At 60.6% G+C, this 14,483-nt stretch overlaps 1 protein-coding gene across 1 annotated transcript in view; it reads left to right on the top strand.

Annotated features, from left to right (window-relative positions):
* Nucleotides 1-14,483, top strand: part of LOC137456109 (hydrocephalus-inducing protein homolog) — a 67,280-nt gene that overhangs the window by 38,784 nt on the left and 14,013 nt on the right. Inside the window, exons 27-46 of the mRNA XM_068167414.1 lie at nt 479-615; nt 1,372-1,499; nt 1,593-1,784; nt 2,168-2,317; nt 2,879-3,118; nt 3,409-3,583; nt 4,360-4,515; nt 5,028-5,198; nt 6,131-6,306; nt 6,767-6,910; nt 7,147-7,330; nt 7,750-7,891; nt 9,418-9,547; nt 10,255-10,833; nt 11,276-11,479; nt 11,900-12,102; nt 12,240-12,422; nt 12,643-12,762; nt 13,912-14,071; nt 14,177-14,349. Coding sequence (XP_068023515.1) covers nt 479-615; nt 1,372-1,499; nt 1,593-1,784; nt 2,168-2,317; nt 2,879-3,118; nt 3,409-3,583; nt 4,360-4,515; nt 5,028-5,198; nt 6,131-6,306; nt 6,767-6,910; nt 7,147-7,330; nt 7,750-7,891; nt 9,418-9,547; nt 10,255-10,833; nt 11,276-11,479; nt 11,900-12,102; nt 12,240-12,422; nt 12,643-12,762; nt 13,912-14,071; nt 14,177-14,349 — 3,747 coding nt within the window. The remainder of the gene's footprint in view (nt 1-478; nt 616-1,371; nt 1,500-1,592; nt 1,785-2,167; nt 2,318-2,878; nt 3,119-3,408; nt 3,584-4,359; nt 4,516-5,027; nt 5,199-6,130; nt 6,307-6,766; nt 6,911-7,146; nt 7,331-7,749; nt 7,892-9,417; nt 9,548-10,254; nt 10,834-11,275; nt 11,480-11,899; nt 12,103-12,239; nt 12,423-12,642; nt 12,763-13,911; nt 14,072-14,176; nt 14,350-14,483) is intronic.

The following is a 14,483-nucleotide window of genomic DNA, read 5'->3' as shown; positions in this document are numbered from 1 at the left end:
CAGCAGGCTCCAGCCCAGGCAGAAGATGCTCTGCAGAACAGTGGGATGGCTCTGGACAGGACCTGCCCATGGGTCTTGCAGGTGCTGGTGGCTGTGGTCCCTGGGGCTCTGGGGACAGAGCTGGGTGAAGGTTTCCTGGGGCTCAAATCTGACAAGGCCCTGAAGCAGTTCCAGGCTTGGGCTGCAGGCCAGGCTCAGCAGTTGCACTGAGAGCAGTGGAGCTGCAGGGGGCTTCTCTGCAGTGGCACAGGAGCTGTGGGCAGTGTCCCTTGGGAACCAGCTGTGTTTGAAGGTGCCCCTGGGAGCTGCTAGAACCTGGGCCCTGCCTCCCCTGGCACCGGCCAGAGTCTTGTCCCCGGCTGCTCAGGTGTTGGGTGTCAGCAGCTTGAGCTGAGTTTTCCCAGTGGATTTGCACCTCCCATCCTGTGGCAACGTGGCCAGGCTGTGGGTTCAGGAGTGCCCTCCCTCCTCCCTGCAGAGCTGAGCTGCCTGAGCACATCCTGGACTTTGGCTGCGTGGCTCTGGGTGGCATCCACAGGCGCAGCGTGAAGGTCACCAACCCGGGGCACTTCCCTGTGTCCTTCCAAGTCTGTGGGCAGCTCCTGCGTGGCACAGGTAGGCAGTGCTGGGGACCCTTCCTGTGGCCTGCCTGGGACAGCTCAGCCTGAGCCCCTGGCCATGGGGAGTTCTCTTGGAGCACTTGTTTGTAAAGCTTTGTCCTCCTTGGGACCTGCTGCTTTAGAGCCTGAGCTCTCCTGGCCAGCAGTGCCCAGGGGCCTGGCCTGCCTGTGGCTGCCCTAAGTCTGCCCTGCAGGGGCTGGGTGGGTGAGCACCTTGGGCACCTCTCAGCACCTTCTGCACTTGGCTGCCAGCAGCAGCAGCTGAGCTTCTCTGTGCACTCTCTGGCCTTGTGTTGCAAGGAGCTGGAGCCTTGGTGGTGCTGAGCTGCTTGGTGTGAGGCTCACGAGGTCCTGGGGCTTGTGTTCAGCCTCCCCTGGGGGTATCCCAACAGCTTCTGGCATCAGCCCTGAGGCAAGGCTGCAGCACCACCAATCGCTGCCTTGCTGTGCAGAAAGGGTGCTCAGAGGTCTCCTCCCAGCTGCTTGTAGGGAGCACCATGGCATGGGAGTTCTTTGAAGAGCTCTGAGTGTCCTTCCCTGCACTTGCTGGAGCTCCTCAGCTGCAATGTTTTCCTTTCCCCTGTGGCTCCTGGGCTCTGGCTGTGCAAAGCTTTTGCCAAGGGAGAAGGAGCAGCAGCTTTTCTGGAGGTGCAAAAGATCCTTCCCAGAGCTGCTAGCCAGGACACTTAAGGTGCTTGTGAGCCATCTCATGTCCCCTGTGCCTCAGCTGCTTCCTTTCCATCTGTTGAAGGCTTCAGCGTGGACCTGGGGCTCGTGAAGCAGCTGCCCTGCTCCCAGAGCAGAACCTTCACTGTGTGCTTGGAGCCCCAAAGTGCCACCCTGCCGCAGGGCGAGGTGGAGGCACTGCTGCCCATCAAGGTGCCCTCTGCTTCCCCCCCTCCCTGTGCCCACACTGCCTTTTGGGGCAGCTGGCAGGCTGGGATCTCACCTGGATGCTCTGTCCCTCACTAGGTTGCAGGAGGACCCACATGTCGTGTCCTCCTCCGTGCCAAGGTGGCTGTGCCCTCCCTCAGCCTCTCCAGGGCCAGGCTGGAGTTCTCTGCTGTCCAGTGTGGGCAGTGCCAGGAAGAGACCATCCGGCTCTACAATCAGCTCCCACTGCCCTGTCAGTGGTTCCTCAGCAGGGAGGAGCCTGCTCAGAAGGTAAAGCACAGACAGGGTGTGACTTGGAGCCTCTTGGCTGCCTTTCTTTCTCCTCTCTTGTCCTCTCTGCTCCTCTGGCTGCTCGAACGCTTGGGCTCCAGCTGGGCTGAGGAGGCTTTGGAGGGTGCAGAGCAAAGCTGCAGCCCCTGGGCCTGTTCACCAGCTGGTGCTTCACTTTCTGCCATCTTCACCCCTTGCTCCTCTTCTGAGGAGCACCCTCCCCAGCTGCCTCTCCTGCCTCCACATTTTGCCACCAGTTCTAGGCCAGTGCTGGCCACATCTGGTTTGGATGTGTGCTCCTACCCCACGAGTGCCAGCACTGCAGGCAGCCAGCTGTGTCCTGCCAGAGCAAGGAGACCTCACCCCCCTGGTTTTGTGCTCAGGTGGACAAAGCTTTGCCAGCCAGCAGGCGTCAGAAGCTGCTGCAGGAGCTGAAGCCCAAGGCCTCTGTCTTTGAGGTGCTTCCCTCAGCTGGAGTCCTGGACCCTGGGCAGTGGTGCAACCTGCAAGTTAGATTTTCCCCCGTGGAAGAGGTGAGCTGGGTGGATGTCAGCCCCAGGAGGTCTGGCAGGGCAGTGTGGGAAGGAGAGCCCAGGCAGGGAGCAGGAACTGAGCTCTTCCTCGACATGCAGCTTTCTGCAAGCTCAGCTTCCCCTGCTGGAGCCTCTGCAGAGGGGGCTTGGAGAGCCAAACACTGAGCAGAGGACACTCCCCTCCCTCCTGTCTGGCTCCTCTGCCCCTCTTCTTCGGCTGCTCTTTGCCCAACACAGCAGTGCCAGGGCACTGGGCAGGATAACCCTGTGGATCTTTCTGCTAAGCACTGCACTGTCCCAGGGAGGGCTCCAGGGATGGGCATCTCCCACCTCTTTGGGCAGCCTGGGCCAGAGGCTCAGCATTCAGCTTCCAAAACATCTCCTTTCCTTGGGGTCTGCATCTCCCTTTTTCAGTTCCAAACCATCCCTCCTTGTCCTCTTTTCTGTTCTCCATTCCCCTCAGAGGTGCTGCTACCATCCCTGGCCTTGGGGCATGGGGTGAATTTGAGGCCCTGCCACCTGGCACTTCATGGAGGAGCTTCTGCACTTTTCTCTTTTCAGAAGCCCTACCTGAGCCAGCTGAAGATCAACATTTGCCAGAGCAGCCAGCACCTCCAGCTGCTGGTCTCGGGCAGTGGGTTGGAGCCACGCCTGGAGTTCCAGCCTGAAGTGCTGGAGCTGGGGCCAGTGCTGCCATCCAGCCCCGGGGCACAGGGCACAGTGGTGGTGAAGAACCCTTGTGAGTTCCCCATCGAGTTTTACTCCTTGGAGTTTGACCAGCAGTACCTTGCTGAGGAGCAGGTAAGAGACAAAGTCTGGTCCCCAAGGCCACGTTCCTGGAGCTTCAGGGCACTGCAGCATTCCCAGCCTCGTGCCAGGGAGCTGGAGACAGAAGCCAGGGCAAAGCCTGGTGGTGTTGCAGGGTTAGCTCCTCTGCTGGCAGGCTGTGGAGGGGCTTGGCTAGTCCCTGGTGTTGGGAGGGAGGCCCGAGGGAGAAGATGGCTTGGCTGGGGAGCTGCTCCTGTGCTGGAGCTCCTGTGCTGGAGCTCCAGCAGTGCCTCCCACGAGTGGTTTCCCTTTCCCATGCACAGATCCTGCGGCAGCTGCAAGACTACGACTGCCGCAGGACCTTGCTGCTGCCTCCACGTGCCCCAGGGGAGCAGCTGCCTCCAGAGCTGCTAGAGGGCTGTCAGGGCCAGAAGAGGCTGCAGGATGAGCAGGCCAGGTCCAATCCTCAAGACCCAACAGCCCAGGACAAGGCTGAAGGTTTGACGTTGGTTGTCTCGAGTGGAGGCTCAGCAGGGAGCCCAGCCCCCTTCCCCTGAGCTCTCCTCACTCCCTAGCTTGGTGGAGCAGGTCCAGGGTGACACTTGTGACAGCCATGAGAGCAAGCAAAGCAAGCTTCTGTCTGCCCTGTCTGGGGAAGAACTCAAAATGTCCCCTTGCAGGAGGGCCAGGGCCAAGGCAGAGGTCTGGGAGTTTTCCTCAGCTTCCCCAAAGGAACATCTTTGCCCCGGGAGCTGCTGGGGTCAGGCTGATGGTGAAGCTGTCCTGGGCAGCTCAGCGCCTTTGCTCTCCTCCCTGGCACTGCAAGCTGAGGTGCTCTGGGTGACCTCCTAAGGGCTGTTCTGGTGAATTCAGAGCCAAGCCACATCTACTGCAGTGACATTTCTAAAGCACCCAGGTGGAGCCTCTCCCTTGGGGCTCTGTCAGATGCCCCTTTCTGCCTGTGCCCTCCTTACTCAGCAGGACCTGGGACCAAGCTCCCATGAGGACCATGTAGACAGTTGATGGAAGGAGATTTCTCTCAGTCCTTTTAGGTGTTGCTGCATGCTCTGCTTTCCTCTTTCTGCCACCCCATTTACTTATGGGCATGTTCAGCAGCATCAAGGGCAGAGCCTGATCTGCACAAGCTGAAAGGAAGTCCATGGATGTGACATTGGTTTGAGCAGAGTCTCCTCTGCCAGGATCTGAGGGGCTGGAGGGGATGGTGAGGATCACAGGTAGGCAGGAGGCTGACTCCTCTACCCATTTCTGCACAGCTGAGCATCAGCCAAGCTCCACCAGCATCAAGGAGGCCACAGAAGAACTGGAGGCCAGCCCAGTCCGTAGGGCCCTCGCCCGGTACCTCAGCGTCGCTGAAGGAGCCCCACAGCGCAAAGGGATCGTGCTCATCATCCATGGGGCACCCCTGGCAGGTACCTGAGCTGGAGCTCTTGGCTGTGAGGAGGGGGGAAGCAGGAGAGGCATGTCCTGGTGGAGCACGGTGCTGGGTTGAGCAGTTGAAGCGATGCAGGGGGAGGCACAGCTCTGCTGGGGTGGTCCCAGGCCCTCAGCAGCTGGTGCCAGTGGTGTGGCTCATCTGGTGTCCATGCAGCTGGGCTCTGGTTCCCCCCAGGAGGGTGACCATGTGCCCCTTGCTGCATGGCAGCACGGTGCCTGGTGTCCCTGTTGCCTGTGGAGCAGTGCCGAGCCCGGCCCGAGCCCTAAACTGTGCCCAGCTGCTGCCTGAGGCAACGCCAAGCGGCACAGGCCAGGGGATGGTCTGAGTGGTGGTGGCACAGGGCTCAGAGCAGCGCCCCAGGCCCAGGCTTGAAGTGGCTCCCTAAGGGAGGGATGAAGTCCTCCTCTGTTTGGGGAGCTCGCAGAGCCTGTCCCCGGCAAGCCCTGCGGCCGCAGGGGTCCCCAAGCAGCCTCCCTCTCTCTGCAGGCAAGACGTCGGCAGCGGCCGCCCTGGCCAAGCACTACGGCGCCGCCTGCCTGTCCCTGGACGCTGTGGTGAGCGAGGCCGTGGCGGCCGGGAGCAGCGCGGCAGGGCGGCGAGCCCGGGAGCTGTGCAGCGCCGGCAGCCAGCAGAGCCTCCAGCAGGCACAGGATGGCCGTAAGGAGACAGGCTGGGCCCGGAGCAGCGCTGCTGCAGCCCCCGGGGCTTCCTGCTTCTGCTGGCTCCAGAGCAGTGGCACAGCCCCGGGGGCTCTTGAGGAGCAGGGGTGCAGCACAGAGCAGGGCAGAGCCCTTGCAGAGAGCAGTCCTGGGGACTCAGACGCCAGCCGAAGGACTCATGCAAGGGCACTCTGCCTGCCCTGCCCTGCCCTTCTCTGCACAGCTTCCTTTGCTAGGGGTGGGGAAGCCCCCAGCATCTTTCTCAGAGCTTTTCCCTTGCCTGCGTGCAATCTCCACCCTGTCCCTCCTGGCCATCAGGCAGAACTTCTGCCTGCTTTCAGCAGGCACAGCCCTCTGAAGTGGCTCCTTAGGCATGAGGTGACTGACTTTGTGGCTTCACAAGGCCAAGAGGAAGGGCAGGAGCTCCCAGAGGAGTCTGAGATGAGAGCCATGCTGTAGCTGAGCTCTTTTCTCCCGCGGTTTCCCTGGGGGTGCTGTCAGCTCCTGCAGCTCCTGCACACTGAGTTGTTTTCCACCTGAGTCCAAGCTCTTGGCAGAGCCTTTATGGGGCAGTGGGTAGCCCAGGCTCTGCTGGCTGAGGCCACAGCTTGCCTCTGCTTGGGCTACCTTGGCATTGCTCAGCTTTGAACCTGCCTGGGTTGAAAGCTGGTGGAAGGAAGAAGGGTCTGGGTCCCTGGCAGGGTTGTCTCCCGTGGAGATGGACAGTGGAGGTGGGGCAAGGCATCCAAACCTCTCTGGCTCGTAACTGCAGTGCCAGGTTGGTCTGTCCTGCCACAGGAAGAGGAGAGCAGGGAAGGAGCTGCTTCTGGAGAACAGCGAGTGCAGTGTCCCTGCCAGGGTGCCCACTGGGGTGGAAGGTGCTGGTGTGCTCCTCCCAGCAGCCCCCTGAGCCTTCTGGGCCCTCCGCAGGTGTGAGGGCAGCTGCTGCCCTCTGGCGGCGGCGCAGCACCAAGGCCAGGCCCCGGAGCTCTGTGGACAACGGCAGGCAGCAGCCCCTCAGCTCCCGAGGCCAGCCCAGAGCTGCGGCCGGCAAGGGGCAGGCTTCTGCTGAGAGACAGCTTCCGACGGAGTCCTCAGGCTCCCAGGTGAGGCATGGCCTGCCCTGGCTGATGCCAGGGAACTTTCTGTGAGCTTTGAGCTGTTTTGGTCGGGATAGGACTCCAAGATGATCAAATCCAGCTACTGACCCAGCACTGCCAGGTCACCACTACACCGTGTCCCTCAGCACCACATCTTTCTGGCTTTTCAGTCCCTCGGGGATGGGGACACCCCCCCTGCCCTGGGCAGCTGAAGATCAGGCTAGTCCAGGAGGCCTGGTCAGCTGCTTGTCCTTCCTGTGCTGTGTGCTGGTGCCAGCGCTGGGGGCTGCTGCTCCAGGGCTGTGCTCTGCAGGGTTGTCCCCCGGAGCCGCTGGCCTGCGCTTTCCTTTCAGTCCCTTGCTAGGGAGAGAGCTCAGCTCCAAGGCCAGCAGCTGGGATTGCCCAGGGGGTGCCAAGGGGGTTTATGTTGTGGTGATGTTCAGTGTGGTGCTGTTCAACACTGCAGGGCTCCTCCGGCTCTCCTCTCATCTCTGCCCCTCCTGCGCAGCCCTGGCTGAGCCCCAGCGGCAGCACGGTGGCAGAGCTGGGCCCGGTGAGCTGCGTGCTGCCCGAAGAGCTGCTGGTGGCCATCCTCTCTGAAAGGCTGCAGGTGCGTGGCCAGGGGGCAAAGGACACCTTCCTGCTGGAGAGGCACAACTGGGAGAGCAGGAGGAGTCCTGCTGTTGGAGGGGTCCTGGGCTCCTTGGGGGAAGCTGCAGATGCCAGCAGCTGGCAGGGCCGTGGGGACAGCTCAGAGCTTGGCACAGCTGCTTGGTGACCTTTGTCACTGAGTGGCCCAGAGCTGCAGCATGGCACAGCTGATTTTCTCTTGGCCTTTCTTCACAGCTGAGGGACTGCTCCCAGGGAGTGGTGTTTGATGGCCTGCAGAGCCTCTTTGCAGGCAGCACAGTGTCTGCTCTCCTCTGCCTGCTCAAAGCTGTTGGAAACCAACCTCGCATCTATTTTGTCAACCTGCTGCAGGATTTTGCCTCTTGGCAAGCCAGGCAGGCAGCTGCAGAGGAGCAGGAAGGTGAGAATCCTCATCTCCCTGCCTCCCAAGGCTTCTCTCCAGAGCCCTCAGCCCTGTCCACATGTGTCTGGTTCACCAGCAGAGCTGGTGAGAGGTAGTTTCAGGAAGCCTTCGACTTCCTGCCTTGGTGCAGCTCACTGTTGCTTAGAACACAGCAGAGCTGAGGCTGGGAGACTTCTCTCAGTCTCCAGCACTGAAGCTTGGGCCCAGGTGCAAGCTGCTGGGGCTCAATGTCTGAGCAGCAGCCGGCTATGCACCATGCCTCTGTGCCAGACTGGTGCTGGTTTGGGGGTTCTTTGGAGCTGGGAGCAGGGCTGTGAGCTCCCTGCTGGCTCCTGGCAGGGCTGGGCCAGAGCTGTGGCTCCTCGCAGCTCCCCCAGCACAGCTCTGCTCTGTCTCTCCTCTGGTGCCTGCTGAAGGCCGGCAGCGGGAAGAAGCGGCCAGGAGGGAGGAAGCAGAGCTCTGGGAGCTGGGGGAGGAGGAGTTTGATGCCCTCACGGAAGAGCAGAAAGCTCAGCTGGAGAGCAGGATCCGACAGCTCCAGAGGGAGAGGAGGCAGAGGTCTGTAAGCCTTCTGTGGGGAGCTGCCCAGCACAGTGTCCCTGCAAGGTGTCCCTGCTCTGGGGCCCTTGGTTGGGCTTGGGGAGGTTCCAGAGAAGAGGCCAAAAGTGTCCCTGCCGAGCGGCACAGGGATGCTGCCTTCCCCCTGCCTGGCTGCCAGCAGAGGAGAGACCTTCCTGCAGGGAGCTGAGAACATCTCCTCCTGCTGCTAGTGCTGAGGCCTCGGGCTCAGAGCCTGCTGCAGGCAGCTGGGCTCTGTGCTGGCCTTGCCCTTATGCTTCTGAGGGTCTCTAATTTCATGATGTTAATTCCCATCCCCTTCAGCCCTTCCTCACCTCAGCAGAGGGGCTGTGGTGTGGGTCTGTGTGAGGCACATCTCCCAGGACAGACAGCACAGGTTTCCCACAGTCCCAGCTGGCTTCCAGCAGGAATCCTGTTTGTTCAGAGCCTGTTTTGCAGGAGGGGAGCTGCTGCAGCCTTTGTTTTCTGGCTGCTGTGGCTGTCCTCCATAAGGAGCAGGCCATGCCCATGGAGAAGGGCTGGACAAGCTGAGCAGAGTTGGCATCAGTGAGCATCTTGGGTGGGATCAGCAATAGTGTGGTCAGCAGGAGCAGGGAAGGGATTGTCCCCCTGTCCTGGGCACTGGGGAGGCCATAGCTCCAAGCCTAGATTCAGTTTTGGAAGGACACTGAAGGGCTGGAGTGTGTCCAGAGAAGGGCAATGAAGGTGGGGAAGGCTCTGGAGAACAGGGCTGGTGAGGAGCAGCTTAGGGAGCTGGCATTGCTTAGCCTGGAGAAGAGGAGGCTGAGGGGAGACCTGCTGGCTCTCTACAGCTCCCTGAAAAGAGGTTGGAGCCAGGGGCAGGGTTTGGTCTCTTCTCCCAAGGACCAAGCGATAGGACAAGAGGAAATGGCCTCAAGCTGCATTGGGGAGGTTTAGGTTGGACATGAGGAAGAGTTTCTTCACCACAAAAGGGTTATCAAGGCCTGGCCAGGCTGCTCAGGGCAGTAGTGGAGTCCCCTGGAGAGACTGCCAAACCCCTGTGGGGGTGGTGCTGAGGAGCATGGGTTAGTGGGCAGCTGGCAGTGCTGGGCTCCTGGTTGGACTTGATGATCTGAAAGATGTCTTCCATCCAAAGGGATTCTGTGAGTCTCTGATTCTGAGCACTGGTGCAGGGAGAACTAGGTGTAAGTGCTTGGTCAGCTGCTTTACTCGGGGAAATCAAGAGAGAGCTTCAGGCATCAGTGTGGAGTGATGGTGGAGCAGCCTTTGGCCAGTGCCTGGGGGGACCTTACTGGAGCAGCAGCAGGATTTAGCCCTTCCAACAGCAAAGCCTCACTGGGGCTGGCCTTGCAGACCCCCTCCCCCCTTTCCTCCCTTGGAATGTTCCCAGCCTCCCCAGCTTGAGGGAGATCCCTGGAGAGGTTGTAAGGGCTCTGCATGGGCTCAGGGTCAGTGGCTGAAGTGCAGGAGCCCAGGGCTCTGGTGGGGACTCTCAGAGCTGTTTTCCTTTTGCCTTGCTGCAGGGCGCTGCAGCGGCTGGCTGAAGAGCTTGAGGAGCAGCAGCAGGAGCTGCAGCACTGGAAGGAGGCAGAGGAGCTGAGGAAGTGGAAGCAGAGCAAGAAAGAGCAGAAAAGGCAGCCTCTGGTCAGGGAGGTGGGTGGCTGTGTGAGCAAGAGCCCTGGGGATCTTCCCGCTGAGCTGCAGCCCTGTTGAGAATGCAGCAGCCCCAGGCCGTGCTGGGCAGCCTGCTCCTGGCTGGGGCTGTGCTGGGAAACAACAGCTGGTGCCTGATGGTGCTGCTGCTTCACCAGGGGCTTTGCCACAGCTCTGGGGGTGAGCTGCTCTTTTGGGATCAGGCTGCCTTGGAGTCCTGGCTCCACACAACTCCAGACATGCCCTGGGAAGTCCTGGGTGGCTTTGGTCCAGCATTCCTCCCCACCCTGCTTGTGCCCTGCAGCTCTGAGCCAGGGCCTGCCTGGGAAGTGGGGTCTGCTCCTGCCTGCCTGGCAGGAGAGAGCAGCAGGACCCAGGTGTTTGTGAGCAGCCAGGCTTCCTAAAGAGTCAGGGGTACTCAGCATCCCCAGAAACGAGCCCCAAGGAGTGCTCAGGAGGAAGGAGGGCTCTGGAGTTTCCTGCTGGGCTTGGGGCAGCTCCTATGTTGCTGACTGCTTGTGGGTCTGGCACTGAGGGCTTTGGTTTCAGTTGAGCTCACCTGGGTACCAGCTGTGTTCTGGCCTGGGACTTGTAGAGCACCTGGCACAGATGATGCCTGGGCTGCTGTTGTAAAGATCATCAGTGTCCTGCAGCATTTGAGTCCTGCTTTGAAATGCTGATGGCTTTCTCCTGCTCCTCCTGCCCAGAGCATCAACACATCCAGCAGCAGCACCAAGCAGCTGAGTGTCAGTGAGCAGGCAGGCAAGAAGGGCTCTGCCAAGGAGGGCCCAGACTCTGCTGCAGCTGGCAAGGAAGATGAGAAGAAGCAGAGCAAGCTTGCCCCGGCAGACACCTGCTCAGAGCTAGAAGCCCAAGAGCAAGGCCAGGCTGACAGCAAGAACTTGGCCCTGAGCTTTAAGGCCTATGAGGCATCACAGAAAGATGTGGCACGTGTTTTGTCATGCTGGGACAGGGTGCAGGGTGTCCTGCTGTCCCCTTCAAAGCAGGAAGCTCAGCAGCAAGCAGAAGATCATCAGCAGCATTTATCCAGGCCCAGAAGGCAGAAGGCTAAAAAGAAGGAGCGTCAGGAGAGGCAGGAGAAAGAGCTCCTGGAGAAACTGAAGCCTCCTGAGGCCCCCAAGTTGTCTCAGCTGGAAGGGGGAGGTGCAGCAGGGTCAGCCAGTGGCCAAGAAGTCGGCGTGCCCTGCTTGGACATCGAGGTGCTGAGCTCTGCAGATGTGCTGAGCACCATCCTGGAGAGCAGGAAGCTGCCAGGGGCAGAGCAGGTAGGGCCCCACAATGCTCAGGTGCTGAGCCTGCCCCGTGGGGGCCCTGGGGCCTTGTGTCCCAGCGGGTGCCAAGGGCACAGAGCCTTCTCCAGGCTGCTGCTGCTGTCCCTCAGCAGCCTTGTGCTTTGGCTGGGGGCAGAGGGAGTGCTCTCTGTGCAGGCCTCCTGCCTGTCAGCTGCTCTGCCAGTCTGGGGAGAAAGGGGGTGCCAGGGCAGCCCCTGGGCTTTGCTCCCTTCAGCTGAGTCACTTGGGGCAGAGATTCCTCTGCAGGTGCCACCTGTAGTCCTGGCCCTGCTCTGGAGCCTGCTCCCCACCCTGGGCAGAGCAAGGGCTGTGCTCCACCTCAGTCAATCAGAGCTCCCTAACAGCTCAGTGTCTTTCAGGAGGTGTGAGGATAGAGGCCACAGGAGCATGACCAAGGTTTGCTCTTCTGCTTTAGGTGCTGGATGAGCTGGGCCTGGGTCCCTCAGGGCCCCCCATTCCTCCCCCTGCTGTCTACTCTGTGGTTCACTGCCCAGCCAAGCGGGAGGTGCCTGCAGAAGTCCTCCAGCACTTTGTGCTCCTGCCAGCAGCTGCCACAGGGCCAGAAGAGGAGGAGGCTCCTGAAAGTGTTGTGGATGTCCCCACTGTGCCCACAGTGAAGGTGCCAGGACAGGGACCAGGCTGGATGGGGGCAAAGGGGCAGGTGGGATGGAAAAGGGTGAGAGTGGCAGGGCAGTGAAGATGTGACAGGGCCCAAGCCTGCAGAGATCCCTTCTGGCTGTCCAGAAGAAAGAGCTCTGCTTGAAACACAGGGCCAGTCTGAGAGGAGAGGCAAAGCCTCAGCAGCAAAGCCTGCTCTGCCCCTCAAACCTTCAGCTGGGAGGTGCAAAGATGGAGAGGAGCTGGCACTGAGTGCTGAAAGCCCTATCCTGGGCTGATCCCCAGCAATGTGGGCAGCAGGTCAAAGGAGAGGCTTTTGCCCCTGTGCTGTGCTCTGCTCTGCTGAGAGCTCCCCTGCAGTGCTGGCTCTCAGGGCAGGTCTCAGCTGTCTTTCCCTTTGCTCTCTCCCTTTGGGGTGAAGACCTCAGAGGAGCAGGGCACCCCAGCCAGAGGCCATTGGAGAAGGGAGAAAGGCAGCAGCAGCCAGGAGGCTGTGAGGGGAAAGCAGAGCTCTGGCTGTGGCAGGAGAGATCTCCAGGGACCAGCCACAGGACCCCCCAGCCGTTCCTCTGAGGGGGACCAAAGGCACGTGGACACCCTGCCCCCCCCAGAGAGCTGTGCCAGGTGAGCTGTGAGGGAGGAGGGATCCCTCTGCTTCAGGGCCAGCTTGCCAAGGAGGTTTCCCACCCCAGCTCCACCATGGCTCCTCCTGCTCTCCTTTGCTCCTCAGCAGTGCCTGAAGGTTCCTCTTTCCCTGCCAGGCTCAGCAGCTACCGCTGGGTAGTGCCTGCCCAGGGCCAGGTGGTGCTGCAGGTCCACTTCAGCTCCGCGCTGCTGGGCAGCTTTGAGCAGAGGCTGCACTTCGAGCTGCTGGGCACCAAGCGCCCCTACCAGCTGCACTGCAGGGGCACCTGCCTGTACCCCAGCATCAGCCAGGAGCCACGGTAAGGCTGGCCCCTGGGGCCGTCCCGCTCTGCTGCCCCTGAGCTCAGAGCTGAGACTCTGCCCCTTGTGCCCCTGGGACCTGCCTGAGCCCCCCAGCATCTCTTGCCGTGCTTGGAGCTGGGCAGCGGTGCTGTGCCTCGGCCAGCACTAAGAGTTCAGCCTTTGGGAGCAGGTTTTGTGCTCAGAGAATCTCCCAACTCTTCCTTCTCTCTGTGCCAGGGAGGTGTTTCCTCGCTGCAGGCAGAGCAAGGCAGCTGATGCCATCATCTCCAAGCAGTATGTCCTGAGCACGGGGATGTTCCACTTCGGGCCGCTGCTGTGTGCCAAGGCAAGAGACAGGTAGGTGCTGCCCAGCCCCCAGCTGTGCTGCTTGCAGGACCTTGTGCTTCCAGGAACATGCACCCAGGGGCACGATTCAGGGCAGGCCCGGGCAGAGAGCTGGGAGTTTGGTGGCTTGGAAGGAGCACAGCTGTGGCAACTTGAGCACCTAGCAGGCACAGGAGTGCTGGGGGGGATGGAGCTGATCTTCCTGCCCCCTGGGGGCTTTGGTGGCCAGAGCCAGGTGCTGCTTGCGGCCTGAAAGCAGCTTGGGGTCACTTGTCAGCCCCCATCTCAGCTTCAGCAGCTTTGTGCTGTTTGTTTCAAGTGCTGGGAGCTCTGTGGGTCAGCCTGAAGGAGCAAAGGAAGTTTTTCTGCTGAGGGACTGGAAACCCTCCGTGAAATCTGCAGTGTCAGCAAGACTTGATGGTTGGAGCTGCTGTTGGGGGACAAGCACCTGCAGGGCAGGGCAAATGGGATTTCCATTTTCCTGATCCTCACTGCTGGATAGAGTCTGGCCTTAAAATAATGTCCCTGTAGCTGCTGGCATCTTTCTGTTTTTCACTTCCCTCTTCTTTCAGCATTAGGAATGGAGGTTTATCTGCAGGGGAGCTCTGGAGAGCTGGTGGCATTCTGACACCCCAGGGAGGTTAAATCAGTAGAGTTTAAAAACCAAAAGAGGATTTGGCCAGGCTGAGGCATTGCCTTTTTTTGACCTTTTCCCACCAACCTCTGTCCCACACCTGAACCAGGAGGTGTTTGTTAACTCTGGGATTCCTCTTGGGAAGGAATCCTTTTGCTTTCCCGCCCTCAGCCTCAGGCTCACCCAGGAGCTGGGCCCAGGCAGTCTCCTGGCTGCTTTGGAAGAGAGAAGCTGAGCTCTTGCCACACTTTCCTGGGAAGCCTGCAGGGAGGGAAAGCCAGCAGAGGAGGGGAGGAATCCAGGTGCCTGCTGTGCTTCTGTTTTGCCAGGCACCTTTGAGGTCCTGGTTTGTCGAAGGCCTCTTGAAGTGGCCTGTGCACACCTCTGGGATGGAGACACCAAGTGTGGGCTGGGCATCCAAGGAAGCAGGGAATGAACACAGGCAGCATGCAAGGTGTCCCACATGAGCCTTTCTCTCAGGCTGCTTGACAGAGCTCCCCTGCAGCCTTTGCCCTTTCTGTGGCCAGGTCCAAGGCTGTGCTGCAGGATGACAACTGCGAGCAGCTCTCCATCTGCAATGTCAGCCCCTGGGAGGCAGAGGTGCACTTCTCCTTTGAGCGGGGTGGCAGTGGGGGCACCTTCCTCTTGGAGCCTGCCAGCATGCAGCTGGGACCTAAGGAGAAGCAGGTAGGAGACAGGCAGGTGGGACAGGGAGCAGCAGCAGAGCCCAGGAGCTGCCCCTCCTGATCACTGAATGTTCTTCTGTGCTTCTCTTTGTGGGGCTGGGGCCAGGAGCTGAGCATCTGGGCATACCCCACTTCACCTGGCCTGGTGGAAGACAGCCTCATCTGCTGCATCAAGGGCAACCCAGAGCCAGTGGTCTTCCACCTGTGCTGCCAAGGGGTGCAGGTGAAGCTGGGGGTCAGCCCCAAGCAGCTGCATTTCAACAGGGTGCTTCTGCACAGGTCAGTCAGGCCAGGGGCACTCTGCTGGGGGTGGCTCTGCTGCAGCTTCCCTTTCCTCAGCTTGGAGGCTGGGCCAGCAGCCCTCTTGCTCCCAGCACTTGCCAGCCTCTTGCTCACCGTTCCTTGCTGGCTGG

The sequence above is a fragment of the Melanerpes formicivorus genome, unplaced genomic scaffold (assembly GCF_026170545.1).
Source record: "Melanerpes formicivorus ecotype bairdi unplaced genomic scaffold, bMelFor1.0.p_v2 SCAF_116, whole genome shotgun sequence".
Classification (NCBI taxonomy): Eukaryota; Metazoa; Chordata; class Aves; order Piciformes; family Picidae; genus Melanerpes; species Melanerpes formicivorus.
The sequence above is the reverse complement of the archived record's forward strand: the minus strand, read 5'-3'. Positions and strand labels throughout refer to the sequence as shown.